This window comes from Myotis myotis, unplaced genomic scaffold (assembly GCF_014108235.1).
Source record: "Myotis myotis isolate mMyoMyo1 unplaced genomic scaffold, mMyoMyo1.p scaffold_m19_p_1, whole genome shotgun sequence".
Taxonomy (NCBI): domain Eukaryota; kingdom Metazoa; phylum Chordata; class Mammalia; order Chiroptera; family Vespertilionidae; genus Myotis; species Myotis myotis.
The window spans coordinates 199,353,489-199,376,442 of NW_023416313.1; the positions used below are offsets into that span (position 1 = coordinate 199,353,489).

A 22,954-nucleotide genomic window follows, 5' to 3' on the forward strand; every position below is an offset into this window, starting at 1 on the left:
TTGTCAGTGTTGTTTATATAATGAATAAATTTCATCTCTCTGGAGTCTGTGTAGCAAAAAAATTTCCCCAGTGATTGTCAGTCTTTCTGAACAGAAGAGCGAAAAAGAAAAAGATGCCCTTGCTTTTGGCTCACACTCAGGACTTCTCTCCATTTAGCTCTCCCAGCATTTGGCATACACTGTGAAGCACACAGCAGGCATTCAATAAATGCTGATTGCTTGTCATCTGATTATGCCACACGGCATATAACAGCAAACCAACTTCCCTGTAACAGACTGCTTTAGTATCTTATGTTCACCTGGCATGCATAGAGAGCGTGTCCAGCCTCATTCCATATTTGTTTAAATCAAAGAGGCAGTAGATTAGATGAGAAATCTCCTGACAGACTTTTCATCCTTTAAGCATTCTAAGCTAGAATCCAAGAACCACATCTAGCCCTTATATGTTATGTTTAGTTTGCTGAACTTTGCCAAATATTTTTTGAACTATGAATTACCAATGTTTAAAAAATAGAGAGATTACATAGAAAAATAAGAGGTGCTAAGTATCCCTGAAGCCAGGTTGAAGGGTAGGGCTGTAAACAGGATGAAGTGAAAACCTATATAAAGAGCAATTTCACCATCATACTCTTCCCTAGTATGCATGGTCAGGAAACTACCCCTTCCCCACACAAAAGCAGAGGCCTGGGGGTTGTCAACTGAAAGAGATTTTGGACTTGGAATAGACACAAATGGGGGAATGGGGATTAAACAAAAATCTGTGTATAGATCTGAGAACCATAGTTCTATTCCCCTATTTGGCTCTTGGTACCATAGCTCAACTGCTAGGTAAATATCCTGATAGAAAATCAAAGATTCCTACTTGGGGAAACTGGCTAATTTCAGTAGTAGAAAGCCAATGGACAATGGCCAAAATTTAAAACTTAAAATATTATGTTTATTATAGGAAGAAAAAGAAACTTGCATTTAAGAAAAAAGCTTTGTAATATTATTTGATTTAAAATGTATGTACCTGTATTACTTTGATAATAAAAGTACTTAACTCTAAAAATAGTAAAAAGTAAAATAAAAATGAAAAAAGAACAAGGAAGAATAGAAAAAAAAACTTTTTTTAAAGTGTGGGTTAGAATAGTAGCAGGAAGACTGAATCCCCAAATGAGCCCAGGTTTGCTAAAAATAATCCAAAAAAGTACTTTAGTTACTTGCAAAGCAAGATGATGATCAAAGAGACAGCCTCACTGTGACAGACTGACGATGCAATGTTGAAGGGTAATACAGAAAAAACAAACACCTCAACTACCAGTTAGTGAATCTAACAAGAGAAATAATTATAAGGTCCTGTCCTTTTGTACAATGAAACCCAAGCACCAAATAAAGGATGTGATCCAGGACCAACCACACAGCCCCATGTGGAAACTATGGGGTTTCTAGCCAACTCTAAGTATAAGTGGATCATGGGTCTGTGAACTCCAAAAACAGCTTTTTGTGATCCTGTATACTTTCTGAAACACCATGTAGCAAGGAGCCAAAGCTTTTCTTTGTTCTAGTCAGACTACATCTGTTGCACTTATTCATTGTTCAGTTAATCCTTAAACAGAGGTAAAACAAATCTAGAGGAAAGAAATCAGTACATTCAAGAAATCGGTATCATTTCCTTGAGGTGCTGCTAAATAAACGTGGGGGTGCTATCTCTGGAGGAAATAGAGAAGGGGACATGAGAGCCACCTTCAAATGAGTAAAAGGCTCTGAAAAGGAAGGATGATAATAAGGCTGTTCTCAGTAAGCCACATTCAAAAGATTACAGAGGGATGCAGAGTAAGGATTCCAGAAAACTTTCTCATCAATGAAGTTACCTTGGGGCAACAAGCACTCTTCCATGGTGGGCATCTTAGCAGAGGGTTTATATTATGCCTAAATAAAAGTGTACTTTAATATATACTCTGTATATGTAACTTATAGCTCAAAAAAATGATTGTGGGGGTGGGTATATGAACAGAAAATTTTGTAGATCCCTGATCTGGGCCAAGTATCCATGCAATACTTGAACACCTTTCATGTTTTTATTTTTATTAAGAAAATTTTATTCCTATTGTGATTTATTCTTTGACCACGGCTATTTACTTATTTTTTTTCAATGAGGAATTTTTAAGAAGATATGGAAACAAATATAAAAAGTATAGCTTAGTGAAGTTCATAAGTTGAATACCCTTATAACCAACACCCAGGTCAAGAAATGGAATTTTTCTGGCTATTCATTCCGAGGCCCCTACATGCCTCATTGCAATTACAACCCCTTCATTCCCCCAGCCTATCTAAGCTAATCTAATAAAAGAGAAACATGCAAATTGACCGTAGCTTTGCTACTCCCCAAACCATGCCCACCAGCCAATCAGAGCAACTACATGCAAATTAACCCAACCAAGATGGTGGCCAGCAGCCACGGAGCTGGAGCAAGCAGGAGGCTTGATTGCCCCGGCGATGGAGGAAGCCAAGCTTCCCGCCTGCCCTGGCTGGCTGTGGCCTCCGCTAAAGGCAACGAAGTTTCAATTATAGAAGATAAATAAATCCCAGATACCTGCTTCCAGCCAGCCTCCACTGGGAGCTTGGGTGGCTGGGGGCCATGGAGAGCCTGCAAACAGCCATCAGCCCCTCACCCAGATTGGCCAGGCACCCCAACAGGACTCCCCACCCTGAAGGGGGTGTGGCCAGCCTGAAAACAGCCCTCAGCCACTCACCCAGGCTGGCCAGGCACCCCAGTGGGGACCCCCAACCTGAAGGGGCTGTGGCCAGCCTGCAAACAGCAATCAGCCCCTCACCCAGGCTGGCCACACCCTTAAGGGGTGAGGGTCCCTGCTGAGGGGCCTGACCAGCCTGCAAACAGCCCTCAGCCACTCACCCAGGCTGGCCAGGCACACCAGCAGGACCCCCCCTCCCTGAAGGGGGTGTGGCTAACCTGAAAACGGCCCTCAGCCCCTCTCACCCAGGCTGGCCAGGCACTCTAGCGGGGACCCCCACCCTGATGGGGGTGTGGCCAGTCTGAAAACGGCCCTCAGCCCCTCACCCAGGCTGGCCAGGTACCCCAGCGGGACCCCCACCCTGATCTGGGACACCCTTCAGGGCAAACCAGCCAGCCCCCACCCATGCACCAGGCATATAATAAAAGGGTAATATGCAAATTGACCCTAACAGCAGAATGACTTGGAATGACTGGTCACTATGACACACAATGACCACCAGGGGGCAGACGCTCACTGCAGGAGCTGCCCCCTGGTGGTCAGTGCACTCCCACAGGGGGAGCTCTGCTCAGCCACAAGCCAGGCTGACGGCTGCCAGCACAGCGGTGGTGGCGGGAGCCTCTCCCGCCTCCTCATCAGTGCTAAGGATGTCCGACTGCAGCTTAGGCCTGCTCCCCACTGGCAAGTGGACATCCCCCGAGGGCTCCTGGTCTGCCAGAGGGATGTCTGACTGCCAGCTTAGGCCCATCCCCCGGGAAGTGGGCCTAAGCCAGCAGGTGGACATCCCCTGAGGGGTCCCAGACTGCGAGAGGGCACAGGCCGAGCTGATGGACACCCCCACGTGCACAAATTTTTGTGCACCAGGCCTCTAGTCCTATACAATAAAGAGGTAATATGCAAATTGACCATCACCCCAACACACAAGATGACCGCCCCCATGTGGACACAAGATGGCCGCCACAAGATGGCCGGCAGGGGAGGGCAGTTGGGGGGACCAGGCTGGCAAGGGAGGGAAGTTAGGGGTGACCAGGCCTGCAAGGGGGGGGCAGTTGGGGGTGACCAGGCCGGCAGGGGAGGGCATTTAGGGGCAACCAGGCTGGCAAGGGAGGGCAGTTAGGGGTGACCGGGCCTGCAAGGGGGGGCAGTTGGGGGTGACCAGGCCGGCAGGGGAGGGCAGTTAGGGGCAATTGGGTTGGCAGGGGAGGGCAGTTGTGCGCAATCAGGCCAGCAGGGGAGGGCAGTTCAGGGGGACCAGGCCTGCAGGGCAGGGCAGTTGGGGGGACTAGGCCTGCAGGGAAGGGCAGTTAGGGGCGACCAGGCTGGCAAGGGAGGGAAGTTAGGGGTGACCGGGCCTGCCAAGGGGGGGGGACAGTTGGGGGTGACCAGGCCTCCAGGGGAGGACAGTTAGGGGCAACCAGGCCAGCAGGGGAGGGCAGTTAGGGGCAATCGGGCTGGCAGGGGAGGGCAGTTGGGGGTGACCAGACTGGCAAGGGAGGGCAGTTAAGGGTGACCAGGCTAGCAGGGGAGGGCAGTTGGGGGTGACCGGGCCTGCAGGGTAGGACAGTTATGGGCAACCAGGCCAGCAGGGGAGGGCAGTTAGGGGCCATCGGGCCGGCAGGGGAGCAGTTAGGCATCCATCAGGCTGGCAGGGGAGTGGTTAGGGGGTGATCAGGCTGGCAGGCAGAAGCGGTTAAGGGCAATCAGGCAGGCAGACAGGCGAGCAGTTGGGAGCCAGCAGTCCTGGATTGTGAGAGGATCCCAGATTGGAGAGGGTGCAGGCTGGGCTGAGGGACACGCCCCCCTCCGCCCTGCCCCTCATGCACAAATTTCGTGCTCCAGGCCTCTAGTTAAGTAATAATGGATTATAATGTAACCATTATCCTGACTTCTATATTAATCACTTCTCTGCATTTAAAAATAATTTTATTTACCCAGGTGTGCATTCCTAAATACTTTAATTTTGCCTGTGGTTTTTTTGTCTCTTATGTTTCTTAACAATAGGTTTCTTCCTATCCATCCTTCTTCTCCCATTCGAATGTATTTGTTGAAGAACATGGGTCTGAGAATTTCTGACAGTTTGGATTTTGTGGGTTGTATCCTCACAATACAGTACAATATACTCCTCTGACCTCTATTATACTTCCTGCAAATCGAAAGGTGGATCCTGAGGTCTGTTCAGATTTGGGTGGTTTAATTTTGAAAGACCATGGTAGTATTGTTCTTTCATCCAGAGGCTCATGTCTAATTGCCTTTCCTTTTGTAATGTTAAGTTGTTGTTGATGTTCAGTATTTAGATGTATTAATTCATTAAGGGCTGCTAAGTCATTATATTAAAATTCTATAATTTTTTAAAATGTCTGTTTTACCGACATTTTTGAATGATTATTTTCCCTATATATAGAATTCAGGTCAGCTGGCTTTCATTCTTTAAGCACTTTATTACTGAGTTTCTTGAATCTAAGAATTGGTATATTTCATTTGTTTTGAAAAATTCTTTTAGCTATTATATCTTCATACATTGTTTCTGCTCGTTTTCTTTATCCTTCTGGAACATCAACTTCATATATATCAGATCATCTGTGTTCCACTTGTTTCTAATGCTCTCTGTTCTGCTCTTTCCATTCTCTTTTCTCATTGTCCTATGGTTTGGTTATCTTTTTTTGGGGGGGGGGGGGTAGGAGCAGTTATCTTTTATTGATCTGTCTTCTATTCACCAAACCTGTCCTCTGGAGGTTAAACCCATCCAATAAATTCTTAATTTTAGACATTTCAGTTTTAGAATATCTATACGATTATTTTCCTAAATAGATTCCAATTTTGTTGAAGTTCTCCATTTTCTCATCCATTTTGTCCATCTTTTCTCCTATTTTCTTTATCATGCCTATAATATAAAGTCACTGTCAGTTAATTTAAATATCTGCATAAAATTGTGGGTTGGCTTATATTTTTTTTCCTCTCTTGATTAGTAGCCACATTTTCTTGCCTCATAATATTTTACTGTTTACTGAACATTGAGTATAAAAGAACCATAAGACTGTTATGGTGCCCTGGCCAGTGTGGCTCAGTTGGTTGGAGTATCATCCTACCTGTGCATCAGAAGGTTGCCGGTACGTGGAATCTGAAGTCTAACATGTTCTTTTTTAAATAAAAATATTACATCATTCCTTTTTCTTCCTTTAAATAATATTTACACTTTATCCCCTAAAGTTTCAACCTAATTTATTTTTATGAAAACTCTATCATAGTTTTACCAACAAAAATACAAATTAAAATATTTCTTTATTTACTGTGACTATAACGTTCTAAGTGTTAAAATTTTTGTCTTGGATTCAAGTTACCATTACAATTATTACTGGAACACAAGTGATCAAAACAAATATGCTTTTAAAGGATTCCTTTAAACCAGCTGTGCCTATACAATCCTTGGAAAGTCCAGGTACCCATTTTTCCAGTTTTAATATTGGAATCCTAAATCCGCTATCAGGTTTCCACCAACCCAGAGATTACATAATCATCTACTCACAAAGTTAGCTCAACAGTGGGCCATATCCTAAGTCAGAAGAGAAATCAACAGGGAGAGGAAAATATTGCAATACTAGAAGCCCAGCATGTGAAATCGCGCAACCCACCCACCTGCGCTGGTCTTTGGTCATTACGGCGTTAGGGCCACAGGCCTTTTATAATATAGACTATTGCTAATTCTTTCCCCTTTCTCTGTTTATACAAACATGAAAAGATTCCAGAGAACATCCTGGGGAAAGAGGATTATCCACTTTCTATTCTGACATATTGATTTAATAATTAAAAGTTTTCAAGATCTAATAAAAGATACAATTAAGCCCAAAGCGTATTCATCAGCTAATCAATTTAGAACATATGGGGCCAGGAACACTGTTTTTGGTTCAGATAGATGCTGCTGTCCCTTCTGGTTCTGTTTCAAAGGTAAGCTGCTTTACTCATGCTTTCCAAATTCCAGAAGGGGAAATAGGCCTTTTGCAATATGTTTAGTAACTAGACCACAGCAACAAGAGTTATACCAAAGGTGGTCCTCAACAAGTTTTGAAAGGCAAATGTTTGTTAATTCAGCAACAGGCAAGCCAATAACTTCCTTAAATTAAGCACTAGATACACTGTGCAATATACACTGGGCATAGTCCTCTATAATTTTCCTAATGGCCATTTTCCAGTTTGATGCCATGTATAACCCAGAACGGATGGCTACATTAAGCTGTCCTGAGAATAAAAAAATATATAAACTTTCTACCAGTAGGAAAAACCAGTGTAACAGGTAACTGCGCATGTAAGGTCACTATTATCAAGAATGAAGAATGATTCATGCTATTTGAAACCTCATCTGGCCTAGATCCCAATTTATGGAAAGCTGCAGTTTGTTGTTTTTTTTCAGAATACATCTAGAACAAATGCAGAAATATTCCTCCTAATTTCTTTGATGTCTGGCATCAGCCAAACCCCAGGGAATGTACTTGTCAGTCAACAAAGAAAATTTCACTTTAGTTAACATCACCAGGGAAGCCAAAGGAAAAAAAAGAGGCCTTAACAACTATTTGTAGAGTAATAAGCACAAACATGCAGATGGATAATAAAGGAAAAGCATGTAAAAACAAGGTAAAAATATTCTATCATGCTTTGTGAAATAGGAGAGAGACAAGGACATAAAGGAGGTCTATGAGGTCTAAAGAAAAGTTCTTAGGAGGAAAAAGATTTGAGCATCATTATATCAGATATGTATGAAGGTTATAGTTAAATCTGGCTTCTAATTTTTATTTTATAATTTCCTTTGGTCACTTTTCTGATAAACTTTTATTATGTTAAAAGAGAAATACCAAAAAAAAAAAAAAAAAAGAGAGAGAGAGAGAGAGAGAGAGAAATACCTCCTCTATAGCTACAGATCTGTCCTTTCAGGGCACAGCATGCCAAAAGTCAGTAGAACCAACATCAGCAGCAGGTTTATACTAGGGACATACTCACCTGCTTCTGGATCTGCAGGAATTCTCCACATGTATAGGTTGAAGTCATCAGAGCCTGAAAGGATATACTGTTGAAACAAAAAAAGTATTTATATATATATCAATTGACTGATAATCTATAATAATAAAAGTGTAATATGATAATTAGACCAGACGTCCTTCTGGATGAAGTGGTGATGGGTGGGGGCCGAGGCAGAAGCCCACAGCGGCTGCAGCGGGCAGGGGCCGTGGTGGTGGGAGCCAAACCCCTTGCACGAATTTCATGCATCAGGCCTCTAGTATATATCTATATTTATCTTCCTAAATACAGAAAGATTCTTTGAAAAAACACACAAAACAAATGAAGATATATTCAAAAGATGTCACACAGCAAACACCCTCTTAAAAGTATTTGCAAATCAAAAGGCTCTTTGGCTAAAACTCAGCAACAACCAACCAACCTGATTCAAAATGGGCAACGGTCTTGACCAGACATTTCTACAATGAAAAATATACAAATGGACAATAAACACATGATCACTAATCATTAGGGAAATAAATATCAATACCACAAGGAGATACCGCTTCACACACATTAGGATGGCTATTACCAAAAAATAAACAACAGAAAACAAATGTTGGCGAGGATGTAGAGAAATTGGAACCCTTGTGCACTGCTGGTGGAAACATATAATGGTGCACCTACTGTGGAACATAGTATGGCAGTTCCTCAAAACGTTAAACATGTAACTATCATATGACTCAGCAATTTCACTCCTAGGTGTGTGTGTGTGTGTGTGTGTGTGTGTGTGTGTGTGTGTGTGTGTGTGTGTAAATGAAAGCAGAGACTTGAGATATCTGTACACCAATGTTCACAGAAGAATGCTTACAATAGCCAAAAAGCGGAAACAACCCAAATGTCCATCAACGGATGAATGGATAGATAAAAATGTGATATATACATACAATGGTATATTATTCAACCTCAAAAAAGGAGAGAAATTCTGACACATACTACAACATGGATGAATCTTGAAGACATGCTAAAGAAGCCACACAGAAAAGCAAATATTGTATGATTCAACTTATACGAGGTACCTAGTTAAATTCAGAGACAGAAAGAATGGTAGTTGCCAAGGGAGGAATGGGAAGCTATGTTTAATGGGTATGGACTTCAAGTTTGGAAAGAAGAAAAAATACTGAGATGGATAGTGTACAGTTCTGTGGCATTAAGTGCATTTACATGTTATGTAAATGGTTATAATGGTAAGTCTTATGTTATGTATATTTAAACTGGTTATAATGGTAAGTCTTAAATGGTTATAATGGTAAGTCTTATGTTATGTATATTTTACCACAATTTTAAAAATGTTTAAATGCAGAAAAAAATTTAGAAGCTTTTATGCAAGGCCAACCATCCTGAACTTCCCTGTTGTCAGCTGACATCTTTCAGCAGGAAGTCATTGCCAACCCAGCCACAAGTTAGTGCCAGGGGCATACACAATCCCCTTTTATGTGGCAGCTTCAAACAGTTTAATCTCAAAAATGGTGGGTCCACTGCAGAATAATATACACTTGCTAGATGTATTCTAATTAGGACTCAGAAAAGCACTAACAGCAACCAATGAGCAATTCTGGGAGCTTATTTATTTTCAAAGATTAACAAAAGAGTTCTACTTTAAGTTGAGGTCAGCATTACTAACTGCCTCTTGGCCTCATCTCCTTATTTCCCTAGGGAGAAAAAGGCCTATAGTTTTATAAAGAAAATTTCTTAAAAATAACACTGAACAATTAAAAAAAGTCTAAGTCCAATATATATACACTTCATGCCTAATGCAAATACTTTACTCAACACTTGAAAAATCAATTTACCAGTTTTCAAAATATTTGTAGGAACATGAGAAAGGAGACAAAGAAAGGCATGTTTAAAGATGACGAAAATGCTATCCACAGAGCACAGAGCACAGTGGGAAAAGAAATGGGTTCAGTTTCCTTGTATGGTCACTTTGTTCTATGGTCTGAATGTATCCCCCTCCAAATTCACATGATGAAATCTTAATACACAATATAATGGTATCAGGTGAGACCTTTTAGATGTGATTAGGTCATGATTAGCGCTCTTATAAAGGAGACCCAACATAGCTTCCTAGCCCCTTCTACCATGTGAGGATTCTGGGAGAAGTCAGCAGTCTGCAACCTGGGAGAGGACCTTCACCAGAACCCAACAAAGCTGGCATTCTGATCCTGGACTTTCAGCCTCCAGAACCGTGATAAAGAAATTACTATTGTTTATAATCCACCCAGTCTGTGGTATTTTGTTATAGTAGCCAGAACAAACTAAGATCTCTGAGGCTCAATTTAATTTTAAGATTCTATGATTACTCTGTGAAAGAATGATAGAAGACAGATCAGAGCTGAAAGTCCCTAAGCTGCCAGTCCATGGTTACTTGACAAATCACTACATAAATATGCTCAAGGCAAGAAAACTCAAAGACCAACCCTGTTATACTTCAATTAAAAAGTTTCCATGGGGGGATGGGGACACATTTGTAATACCTTAACCAATAAAGAAAAAAAAAAAAAAAGTTTCCTTAACAACAAAAAAACAAACGATTTGATTTTAAAAATGGGCAAAGGACTTGAATAGACATTTAAAAAGAAATATATAATGGCCATTTACAAATGGGCAATAAGCACATGAAAAGATGCTCAACATCACCAATCATTAGGGAAATGCATATTAAAACCACAATGAGGTACCAACTCACACTCATTAGGATGACTACTATCAAAAACAAATAAACAGCCAAAACCGGTTTGGCTCAGTGGATATAGTGTCGGCCTGTGGACTGAAGGGTCCCAGGTTCGATTCCGGTCAAGGGCATGTACCTGGGTTGCGGGCACATCCCCAGTGGGAGATGTGCAGGAGGCAGCTGATCGATGTTTCTCTCTCATCGATGTTTCTGACTCTCTATCTCTCTCCCTTCCTCTCTGTAAAAGATCAATAAAAATATATTATAAAAAAAAAACACCAAATAAACAAACAAAACAAAACAGTTCCTCAAATAATTAAAAATGAAATTACCATCGATCCATTAATTTCACTTCTGGGTATATATCTGAAAGAATTGAATGAAGGATCTCTAAGAGATAGTTTTACACCTATGTTCATAGTAGCATTATGCACAATAGCCAAAGGTGGAAGCAACGCAAGTGCCCAACAGATGAATGGATAAACAAAATGTGGTCTACACATAAAATGGAATATTTTTCAGCCTTAAAAGGGAAGGAAATTCTGCCACATGCTACAACATGGATGAACCTTAAACATTATGCTAAGTGAAATAAAAGTCATAAAAAGACAAATACTGTATGAGTCCACTTATGAGGTTCCTAGAGTAGTCAGTCAAATCCATAGAGGCAGATAGTAGAATGGTGGTTGCCAAGGGCTAGGGGTGGGGGGAGGGGAGTTGGTGTTTATGAGTACAGAGTTTCAGTTTTGCAAGATGAAAAACATCTGGAGATGGATGGCAGTGATCGTCATCCCAACAATGTAAATGTACTTAATACTACAAAACTGAATACTTAAGAAATATTTCCTCATTGCTCTGACTTCAGGGTCCATCCAGTAGCTCCCTGCAGTTTATGACACTATACTAGTTGAAGTTAGAAAGTTGGAATTCAGAAGCTCAAGGGCGTTCCTCTCATAGCAAAACCACCTACTAGTTGGGAGGAAAGATTCGTTCTAACTAACCAAGCACTTATATATCTTTGGTGCTTACAAAGATATAAAAGGTAATACCTGGGTTCCCAAGGAGCTTAAATCAAGTAGAAAATTTACATGTAGGCACATAAGTACCATGCCATGAAGTAGAAATCACTAGAGAAAACATGTGCCTGGTGATTCACAAAAGAGGCAAGGCAAGATAGATGAGCACTGAGCCAGTTCAGGTAAAGATGTGGGTAAAAGAGAGAACAGAAGGAACAAAGATAAAGGAATGGTGCCCAGGTAGATTACTGTTTTAACAGGAACAGAAAGTATGGCATAGGTCACTCCTTGATGCTTATCTCTCTCAGGCCTTACTGCTCTGTATACTCCACTGGATCTCCAACTGGCAGTATCCACATCCCTTTACCAAGGTTTCTCCAAAGCCTAGGAGGCTGCAGCCAGACTGCTCTAGGGAATGAACATTCCTTGGGAGCATGCTCAACCAATGACTGAATATCCAACCAATATCCCAACTGCCTTATCCTCAGGTGGAATAACTCTGAAGTGCATTTTCTATACCCTTTCCCCTCAAGATCAACTCCAATTGCCCGCAGTTGTAGTTGGTTCACTAAATCACCCTTTCTTTCCCTATCTCACTTCTCCTTTCTTCTACTATTTCCTGCATTTTCAAATAAACTACTTGCACCTGAAACTTTAACCCAAATTAAGACACACAGGCAGGGCGCGGGGAAAACAGAACACAAAAGAACTGTCCACTGCCATAACCGATTTGGCTTCAGTGGATAGAGCATCGGCCTGCGGACTGAAAGGTCTCAGGTTCGATTCCGGTCAAGGGCATGTACCTTGGTTGCGGGCACATCTCCAGTAGGGGGTGTGCAGGAGGCAGCTGATCAGATGTTTCTCTCTCATCGATGTTTCTAACTCTCTATCCCTCTCCCTTCCTCTCTGTAAAAAATCAATAAAATATATATATATATATATACACATACATATACATATACATATATATATATATATATATATATATATATATATATATATATATATATATATAAAAGAACTGTCCACTAATAATTTATATACAGGCTGGGGCAAAAGTAGGTTTACAGTTCATATGGCAAGTAATACAATAATTAATAAATACAAGAATAAACTCTGTGGCTTGGCCAGTGTGGCTCAGTGGTTGAACATAGACCTATGAACCAGAAAGTCATAGCTCGATTCCTGGTCAGGGCATATGCCTGGGTTTCAGGCTCAATCCCCACTATGGGGCATGCAGGAGGCAGCCAATCAATAATTCTCTTATTACTGATGTTTCTATCTCTCACCCTCTCCGAAATTAATAAAAACATATTTAAAAAAAGAATAAACTGTTTCACATACTCACAACTGTAAACCTACTTTTGCCTATCCTGTGTATATATATATATAACATTTATTATTCAACATCTCATCATTTCATGCTCTATATTTCAAAGAGGCTATAAAACTTCATATAGAATTCCTACTACCCTGTCTCCCCAAACTAAACAAACAAAAAATATTAAACAAGAGTGAGCCAAGGGTGGGCTTTTCAGAGGTTTTACTATTTCATTGTGAAGAGCCAGCGCTTTCCTATTCAGCTGTTCACCAGGGAAAGCCATGAAAAGGTAAAAGGGGACTGACTCCCAGAGGGAACGCTGACTCAGAAGACTGCCTAATAAGGAAGAAAACTCCCACAGAGTTAAGGCCTGTTGGAGTTAATATGACAGCTCCTAAAATACGTAGAAAATGCATACAATGTCCAGGCTTCCTCTCAGGGATAAATAAGGGCAACTCCTGACCCTCTCTTCCTCTTGGAACCACCACAAGGGAACAGCTCGGGATGATTTCCAAGGAGGGTGTCTTGACCTACTGCTGTCTAGTCAGACGATTTAAGTGTTCATACACACTGGAATCACAAACCTCTCCCAAGGAATTCATTTATGGCATTTCACGGTTATCTGCCGGGCCCTTTCCAGCATTCAAAGTTGGCTGCCTAGGACACTGCTGACTCTGAGACTGAAATAAAAATGAGTCCAGCCCTCTATTCATTCAGTGGTTCTCAACCTTCCTAATGCCGCGACCCTTTAATACAGTTCCTCATGTTGCGGTGACCCCCCAACCATAAAATTATTTTCGTTGCTACTTCATAACTGTAATTTTGCTACTGTTATGAATCGTAATGTAAATATCTGATATGCAGGATGTATTTTCAGGGGTCGAGACCCACAGGTTGAGAACCGCTGCACACATATTTATTAAATGTCAACTATAGGTTGGACATTGTTCCAGGAAAAGAAATACAGGCTTAAAAAAAAAAAAAAAAAAAAAAAAAGACCCTGCCCCTACCCTCATGAAGCTTAACCTACATTTTATTGGTTGGGAAGAGGGAAAGAATCATATACGTATACTAGAGGCCTGGTGTACAAAATTCGTGCACTTGGGTGGGGGGTTCCCTCAGCCAGGCCTGTGCCCTCTTGCAGTCTGGGAGCCCTTGGGGAATGTCCAACTGCTGGCTTAGGCCTGGGGAGCAAGCCTAAGCCAGCAGGTGGACATTCTTAGCACTGCCACAGAGGCGGGAGAGGCTCCCACCATCACCGCTAAACTTGCCAGCCATGAGCCCAGCTTCTGGCTGAGTGGCGCTCCCCCTGTGGGAGCGCACTGACCACCAGGGGGCAGCTCCTGCGTTGAGCGTCTGCCCCCTGGTGGTCAGTGTGCGTCATAGTGACCGGTCATTCCATTGTTCAGTCAATTTGCATATTAGCCTTTCATTATATAGGATAATGTGAGTGGAGTGGGTAAAAGAAAAATAAATAAAAAAGAACATGGATATATAATGTATCCAGTGGTGGTAAGTAGTATAGAGAAAAATTAAATAGCAGGTTAGGGCATATAGGGAGTGCTGGGGTGGTTAGTTTCCATTTTCTATAGGGTGGTCACAGACTGTCGCTCTGATAAAATGGCATTTTGAGCAGAACCCTGAAGGAAATGAGGGAGCAAGTTATTGGATATGTGGGAGATGAGTATTCCAGGAGAGGGGACAGAGTTCTGGGCTATTTTAAAACATAAGGTAACCAAAAGAACTCTTGTCCTCCCTCCTTCCCTTCCTTCTTTTTAAAGCTTTGTGGAAATAAAGATTATTTCAACACATCGTATGTGGGAAACGTATTTATACGTTTTACGTTGACTGGTAGTAGAGCGCGGGACACGTATTAATACGTTTTTTATAGACTAGCGGTAGAATGTGGGTAACATATAAATACGTTTATTTTTATACTTTTTATTGCTGTAAAGGGATGCTAACATGCAGATATACAAATTCCAAAGGACAAAATTTGGGTCTCTAACACATACAATGGTGAATTATGTATGTACTTCCAGGTATAACGGTAATCTATTCAACTGCGTAGAGTCATCCCTTCACACAATTCTCTGCCTCGCCACGCATTCAGTGCAATTCTAAGAAAAATAATTCAGTATACATTTTATAGTAAATCACAAAAAGTTTCATTGAAAAAAAATATGTAAAACTAAAGTTATCGTAATTTTACTGAACATTGCCATTTGCTCAAAAATTTAGCAAAAATGGCCCGCGCCACCTGTTAGCGCGCGATAAAAACTACCCGCAAACAATGTGTCAAGTGGGCTGAGTGCAGAGATACATTTAACATCATCAGACCAGTTGGAATGATTCCTCTCTTCTAAAGCCTCCAACTGCGGTCCTGCAAATGGTTAGTGCTCAAGAGGACAAACAGCATTGCAAATCTTTTTTTGTTGTTGTTAATCCTCACCTGAGGATATTTTTTCCATTGATTTTTTAGATTAGAGAGAGTGGAAGGGAGGCAGAGCAGAGAGAGAGAAACATCGATGTGAGAGAAACACATCGATTGGTTGTCTTCTGCACACACCCAACCCTGGGCCAGGGATCAAGCCTACAACCCAGGTACATGCCCTTGATTAGAATCAAATCCGAGACCCTTCAGTCCCTGGGCTGATGCTCTAACTACTGAGCAAAACCAACGAGGGCCGCATTGCAAGTCTTGATCAGCCATCTCACAAATATTTAAACATTTGCTGTCAGGAGCAAGAAAACAAAGACCAAATAGTGCCAACACCGATCACTATCAAAAGAAATTCAAACTATATGTGCTAAGCCACATCCCAGCTGTGTGCATTTGTTTACTTGCGGTGACTGGTGAATGCATGCATTTACTAGACCTATTCAGTATAAATTTAAAATTACAGTAATACATATAGAAAACTTTTCTGTGAAATTACATACTTAATTTTAATTACACAAACATGTCTACATAAGTAAAAACAGGTAAACTTTTTAAAAACTATTTTTACTAGAGGCCTGGTGCATGAATTCATGCACCAGTGGGGTCCCTCAGCCTGGCCTGCAGGATAGGGCCGAAACTGGCTCTCCAACATCCCCTGAAGGGTCCCGGATTGCGAGAGGGCACAGGCCAGGCCAAGGGACCCCACCAGTGCATGATCAAGGCTGGAGAGGGACGCAAGAGGTTGGCCAGCCGGGGAAAGACCATGGGAGGGCTCCAGGGTGTGGTCAAGCCCGTCTTGCTCAGACTCGATCAGCAGGACCCCAGCAGCAAGCTAACCTACTGGTCGGAGCGTCTGCCCCCTGGTAGTCAGTGCACATCATAACGAGCAGTTGAGCGGCCTTAGCATATCATTACCATATTACGCTTTGATTGGTTGAACAGCCAACCGGACACCTAGCATATTAGGCTTTTATTATATAGGATTGATTTCAGAGAGGAAGGGAGAGAGAGATAGAGATAGAAACATCAATGATGAGAGAGAATCATTGATCGGCTGCCACCTGCACACCCCCCGCTGGGGACCGAGCCTGCAAACCTGGCACGTGCCCTTGACCAGAATTGAACCTGGGACCCCTCAGTCCACAGGCCAACGCTCTATCCACTGAGCCAAACCAGCTATGGCTAAACTAACTCATTTGTCAAATTTTTAACATATGCATTTGGAAAATCTACAATGGACTTTTAGCTTTAACACCCTCTCACCCGAATTAGTCCATTATATCACAGTTTTACTCTGTTAACTTGTTCAAGCATAGAGGCAGAGAAACAACTGCTCCTCTCAATTTTAAGAAGGAACCACCACCATAAAAAGAAAAGTTTGCCGTATTAGCGCTCTGTCTGTCTCATTTGCCCACATGTCCTCTGTCAATCCACTAATCATTATAGAAAACAATCACTCATGTAATGCTCCCTACTCTCCCGTAGACTGCTGTAATGTCTAGCACTCTCCAGGAACTCTGGCCCTTTCTTCAGCTCTTAACAGTCTTGAACTACATATGCTCTTAAGAAAGACCTTTAATAGATGAATACCCAGAGAAGCCCATGCCTCTAAATATATAGATCACTTTTGTAGAGTCACTGAAGTCACAGAAATTTTTAACAACTTGAAGGTTCAAAAAAGGATCTAAACGTAGCCATAGCAAAACTGCTTACTAAATAGAAGCTTACTGGGAAAAAGTATGTATTAGTAGCCAATTTTATTCTAATTGAGTTTAGAAATATGGATATATAATCCTTCCCACCCCCACCCAAAATCCACATTAAAAAGAGGAAAAAGTGTCCTGGCCTGGTGGCTGAGTTGGTTGGACTGTCGTACAGTATGCCAAAAGGTTGCAGGTTCAATTCACCGTCGGGGCACATACCTAGGTTGCAGGTTCCATCTCAGGTCGGAGTGTTTATAGATGTTTCTTTCTCACATCAATGTTTCTCTCTCTCCCTCCCACTCTCTAAACATATCTTTGCATGAGGATTTTAAAAAAAGAGGGGAAAGTTTTAGAAGGCAGGAGGGACAGGCCATCTATCTAATAATAATACAGAATATGTTTTAACAGGCCCTTCAATGTTTCTCTCTCTCTCTCTCTCTCTCTCTCTCTCTCTGTATATGTGTATGCATAAGTATGTGTGTATGTGTTTGCATAGATTTGATATTCTCCAACATCTGTTGATGGAAAAGGAAACATATCAATCAGTTACTATTCACTGAGTACTGATCAACTTACCCAGTTCTCCCCAAGGCTCCTTCCACAGTAACTGATTAATTATTTTCCAGTATATGACATGCTTTTCTAATTAATAGTAATGACTAGGATAGAGAAACCAGATGGCTCTCTAGCCCAGATCAGTAACAGCAGAGAAATTGCAATTTAACATTTAAATCAAGCATAGCTCTTATTTCTCCCTGACCTTTTGTCGGGGGGGGGGGGGGGGGAGTATGATTGAACAATTTCGTGATGTGCTCTCTAGAAGACTATTTCCAGAAAAAGTTTGCCAATATGCCTTTAATCATATCATTTATACCCAGTGCCTGCCACAAACACCATCCAAAATAATCAGGGAAATTTTTCTTTGAAAATGGCCAAAGCCATAGATTTATTGTATTTGCGGTTGGAAAAAATAGAATTGACTGGCTCCCAATAAAAGCACACAAATATGCATACCCATAAGATTAACACTATTTTTGCATATGAAGTTACATGATTCTTGCTTCTTTGGATCATTTGCCATTTCAGTTCCATTAGGCTCCTGGAATTATTTGATTTATTAAAATAACTGAGCTGTATGGGTTCTGAGTAGGAAAAATTCTATTAATAACGAAATGCTCCATAAAGACAGACAATAATAGTCAAATAATCAGTAAGGGAAAAAATTTTGAAAATGTTCTAAATCTCCAACAGCTGCTTGTAACAAGGTAGCCTGCATTACTTAAAAATGAATCTTTATTTGGCAAAACTCTTTTGGAAACCTGGGCAAGATGAGGGGCTGTCAACCAAAAGGCCTTCAGCAATATCTGCTCTGTGGGCCTCAGTTTTTATATGTGGGGCCTGGGAAGTGGGGAGATGGCATCACCCCTTTCAGTCTTCGTATGAGTATTTATACTTTTCATTCAAGCACAGGTTTCACCATTCAGAGGAAGGAATATTATTTTCCTTTTTTTAAGACACCCCAAAAAAGGGAAGAGCGACTGAAAGTAAACTCTCTAAGGAGGATGGGGAAAGTAGAGCAGGAAAGGTTATATTCTGTTCCCGCCATTAATATCTACCAGGGAGTTTTTAGTAAAGCCCAGGCTTCTGGCCAGGAACCATAAATTAGAGAACTGTCATGTTGTATCACCAGATCTTATCAATTCCGTTTGTTCCTAAGAAGAAATCAGGTGCCTAGTGTTCCTTTTCAGCTGAATAATTATAAACCAGACCACATCAAGCAGGCCTGCATACACTCCAAAACGTTTTAAGCTTTCTAAATTCTAAAACTGCATCAGCAAATGAACTAAAAGATTATATAATCCATGGGTAAAATCTTAATCCAGGATTGCTAATACCCGAAACCCCTATTTCAAGAAATTCCATAAACTCCTTAACATTATATGCAAAACTATGTGTACATGTACATTTTTCTGAAATGAATGTTCATAGCTTTCAGAATTTCAGAGGGGCTCAGGATTCAAAAAGAGTTATAAATGGTTGACTTAATAAAGAGGTTATTTTCATGCTATTTTACCTCTATAAAATATTCTTAAATATTCACCTAAATAACATATACAAGGTATTCCTCTGCCACAACATTCTGTATTCAGCTTTTCTTCATCAGCCACGGAAAAGGCTATCACCATTTAATCTGTACAACACAGGTGGTAGCATGCCTATAGAGAAGAGGATATAATCACAGGCAAGAGACTGAGTCTAGTCCTGTTTCTACTATTGATTAGATCTGCCATTTCAAACTACTCTAGGCCTCAGTTTCATATGAAGATAAAACCTATCCAACCAAACCCAAAGGTCACTGGAAAGATTATATAAAAGAAACTGCTTTAGAAGCTAAAGGGCTAAAAACATATAAAAGAAAGGCAAAGAGAAGAAATTAGCCTAAAGCCATAAAGCAAGTCATAGGACGGAACCCAAGAGTTGAATCCCTCCCTATAAAAAGTGTGCCTTTATTTCAGAGGAAGAACCTGTGGGTTGCCAGGCCCCCAAGTGAGAGTAATCAGGACTGCATGGAATTATACAAAAAGTAAAGTTGTAACTTTATAAGGTGCTTCACTGGCCTGGAGCGTACTAACTGGTGAATTCCTGCACCTCTGCTATACCCATATAATGTCAACACAGAAATGTTGAGTGGTGATGTAATGTCTGAGGCCAGGCCATGTATTCAAGGCCATTTTTTCACAGGGTACAAGTCAGCTCTTTTCTCCAGGGAATGAGGTAAAATGATTTAATTATCAAGATTTCAGAGGCCTTGACATCAAGTTCAAAAGAAAGACCTGTGTAAAAGCAATTCAAGTGCTCAGACCCTTCTGTGCTCAACTATTTCAAGAAAATTGTATTATACTTTTCCATTCCTCTTTCAACGAGATGTAGGGGCAGACATTAGATGAGACCAAAGCCAGGCATTAGCTGAAACTAAAGCAAGATTTTAAAATTACCACACTGTCCATTTGCAGGCAACATATACCTGTTAGCCTGAAAGACTTACTTCCCAGAAGCCTGAGCTGCTCTGCTGGATTCTTACAATGTAGGACAAGAGCCATTTAAGAAATTGTTAAAGAAAAGGAACAGGAGAAACCAAGATGGCGGCATAGGTAAACACCGGAGTTTGCTGCCTCGAACAACCACTTCAAAAATACAACTAAAAGACGGAACGGACATCACCCCAGAACCACAGGAAAGCTGGCTGAGGGGAAATTCTTCAACTAGAAGGAAAGAGAACAGCATACCGAGACTCAGAGGAGGCGCAGTGCGGAAAATACAAAGGTGCGGAGGTCGAATGGAGCGGGCTGGTGGCTGAGGGCGCGGTTGTCGTTTTCAATAGGGAGGGAGGCTCAGGCCCTGAGCTCCAGTTCTGGGCAAGTCTCTAGGGACCCGGACTCAGACGGGAGAAGCTGGACTATCTGGCATCGGTCGGAACGCGAGGGCAGCTTTCTCTCCGAGGTTTGCAGCGGTTGCTGGGACTCTGAGAGGCAGAGCCTCTGGGAACGGGACTGAGAGCAGCCATAACTGCTCCCTCTGCCCGCCCTGTTTGATCCCGTGCGACCCGCCCCGCCCAAGCCCTGCGCAGAGCCATTTGCCGGATAGCCTCAGGCAAAGGCTAGATTAGCACCTCCCCAGAGGACAGAAGTTTTCCCACTGCAGACACAGCTGATTCTCACAGCCAGTTGGCCTGGAGGTGAAATCCCCTTAGTATTAACTACAACAATCAAGGCTTAACTACAACAAGACTGTACACAAAGACCACTAGGGGGTGCACCAAGAAAGCATAAAAAAATGCCGAAGCCGGTTTGGCTCAGTGGATAGAGCATCGGCCTGCAGACTGAGAGGTCCCAGGTTCGATTCCGGTCAAGGGCATGTACCTGGGTTGCGGGCACATCCCCTGTAGGAGATGTGCAGGAGGCAGCTGATCGATGATTCTCTCTCATCGATGTTTCTAACTCTCTATCTCTCTCCCTTCCTCTCTGTAAAAAATCAATAAAATATATTTAAAAAAAAAATTGCGGAGACAAAGAAACAGGACAAAATTGTCAATGGAAGATATAGAGTTCAGAACCACACTTTTAAGGTCTCTCAAGAACTGTCTAGAAGCCGCCAATAAACTTAATGAGATCTACAAGAAATCTAATGAGACCCTCGATGTTATGATAAAGAACCAACTAGAAATTAAGCATACACTGACTGAAATAAAGAATACTATACAGACTCCCAACAGCAGACCAGAGGAGCGCAAGAATCAAGTCAAAGATTTGAAATGCAAAGAAGCAAAAAACACCCAACCGGAAAAGCAAAATGAAAAAAGAATCCGAAAATACGAAGATAGAGTAAGGAGCCTCTGGGACAACTTCAAGCGTACCAACATCAGAATTATAGGGGTGCCAGAAGATGAGAGAGAGCAAGATATTGAAAACCTATTTGAAGAAATAATGACAGAAAACTTCCCCCACCTGGTGAAAGAAATAGACTTACAAGTCCAGGAAGCGCAGAGAACCCCAAACAAAAGGAACCCAAAGAGGACCACACCAAGACACATCATAATTAAAATGCCAAGAGCAAAAGACAAAGAGAGAATCTTAAAAGCAGCAAGAGAAAGAAACTCAGTTACCTACAAGGGAATACCCATACGACTGTCAGCGGATTTCTCAACAGAAACTTTGCAGGCCAGAAGGGAGTGGCAAGAAATATTCAAAGTGATGAATACCAAGAACCTACAACCAAGATTACTTTATCCAGCAAAGCTATCATTCAGAATTGAAGGTCAGATAAAGAGCTTCACAGATAAGGAAAAGCTAAAGGAGTTCATCACCACCAAACCAGTGTTATATGAAATGCTGAAAGGTATCCTTTAAGAAGAGGAAGAAGAAGAAAAAGGTAAAGATACAAATTATGAACAACAAATATGCATCTATCAACAAGTGAATCTAAGAATCAAGTGAATAAATAATCTGATGAACAGAATGAACTGTTGATTATAATAGAATCAGGGACATAGAAAGGGAATGGACTGACTATTCCTGGGGGGGAAAGGGGTGTGGGAGATGCAGGAAGAGACTGGACAAAAATCGTACACCTATGGATGAGGACAGTGGGTGGGGAGTGAGGGCGGGGGGTGGGGTAGGAACTGGAAGGAGGGGAGTTATGGGGGGGAAAAAGAGGAACAAATGTAATAATCTGAACAATAAAGATTTATTAAAAAAAAAAAAAAAAAGAAAGAAAGAAAGAAAGAAAGAAAAGGAACAAAAGCCGAGTGCTGTCCTACGAATGTGTGCCAGAAGAGCTAGCAGGTGGAAAACTGGCCTTCTCTTTAATATATTTTTATTGATTTCAGAGAGAAGGGAGAGGGAGAGATATATAGAAACATCAATGATGAGAGAAAATCATTTATCGGCTGCTTCCTGCACACCCCTGCAACCTGGGCATGTGCCCCTGACTGGAATTGAATCCGGGACCCTTCAGTCCGCAGGCCGACGCTCTTCCACTGAGCCAAACCGGCTAGTGCTGGCCTTCTTTTTTTAACCCTGTTAAGAGATTGGCTCTCTGAGTAATACAGGAGGGAGTGTGAAGCTTAGGAGACAGAATGAAGTCAGGCTTCAGGGAGAAAACGAAAGATAAACACACACAAAATCCAAGTATGACACAAAGCAAGGAGAACCTTTGGGTTCAGACAGGCTGGAGAGAAAGGAATGCTGTTTTACTGCAAGATTCCTCACTATGCTGCAAGACTAGAAGGTGGGCTGGCTAAGAAAGATAAAAGATAAATTCAGGCTTTGGAGGGGCAGGAGTGTGTACTAATTGTTTCTGTGGATGCCCAGCCAATCTCATGTCACTTATCTGATTATAGAAGTTATTAAACTTGAATAATTGAAAGATTATACTAGAAATAAACCACGTATTTTTAGGCAAAAGTGGAAAGACAATATACAGTAGGGCAAAAGTAGGTTTACAGTTGTTCATATGG

General features: G+C 41.6%; 1 protein-coding gene across 4 annotated transcripts in view; it reads right to left on the reverse strand.

The window, feature by feature from the left end:
• DCAF5 (DDB1 and CUL4 associated factor 5) overlaps positions 1-22,954 on the reverse strand; it is a 106,328-nt gene that overhangs the window by 24,500 nt on the left and 58,874 nt on the right. For all 4 annotated transcript variants that reach the window (XM_036311079.1, XM_036311075.1, XM_036311084.1 and 1 more), the window contains one exon: positions 7,725-7,791. In XM_036311079.1, the coding sequence (XP_036166972.1) occupies positions 7,725-7,791 (67 nt within the window). The remainder of the gene's footprint in view (positions 1-7,724; positions 7,792-22,954) is intronic.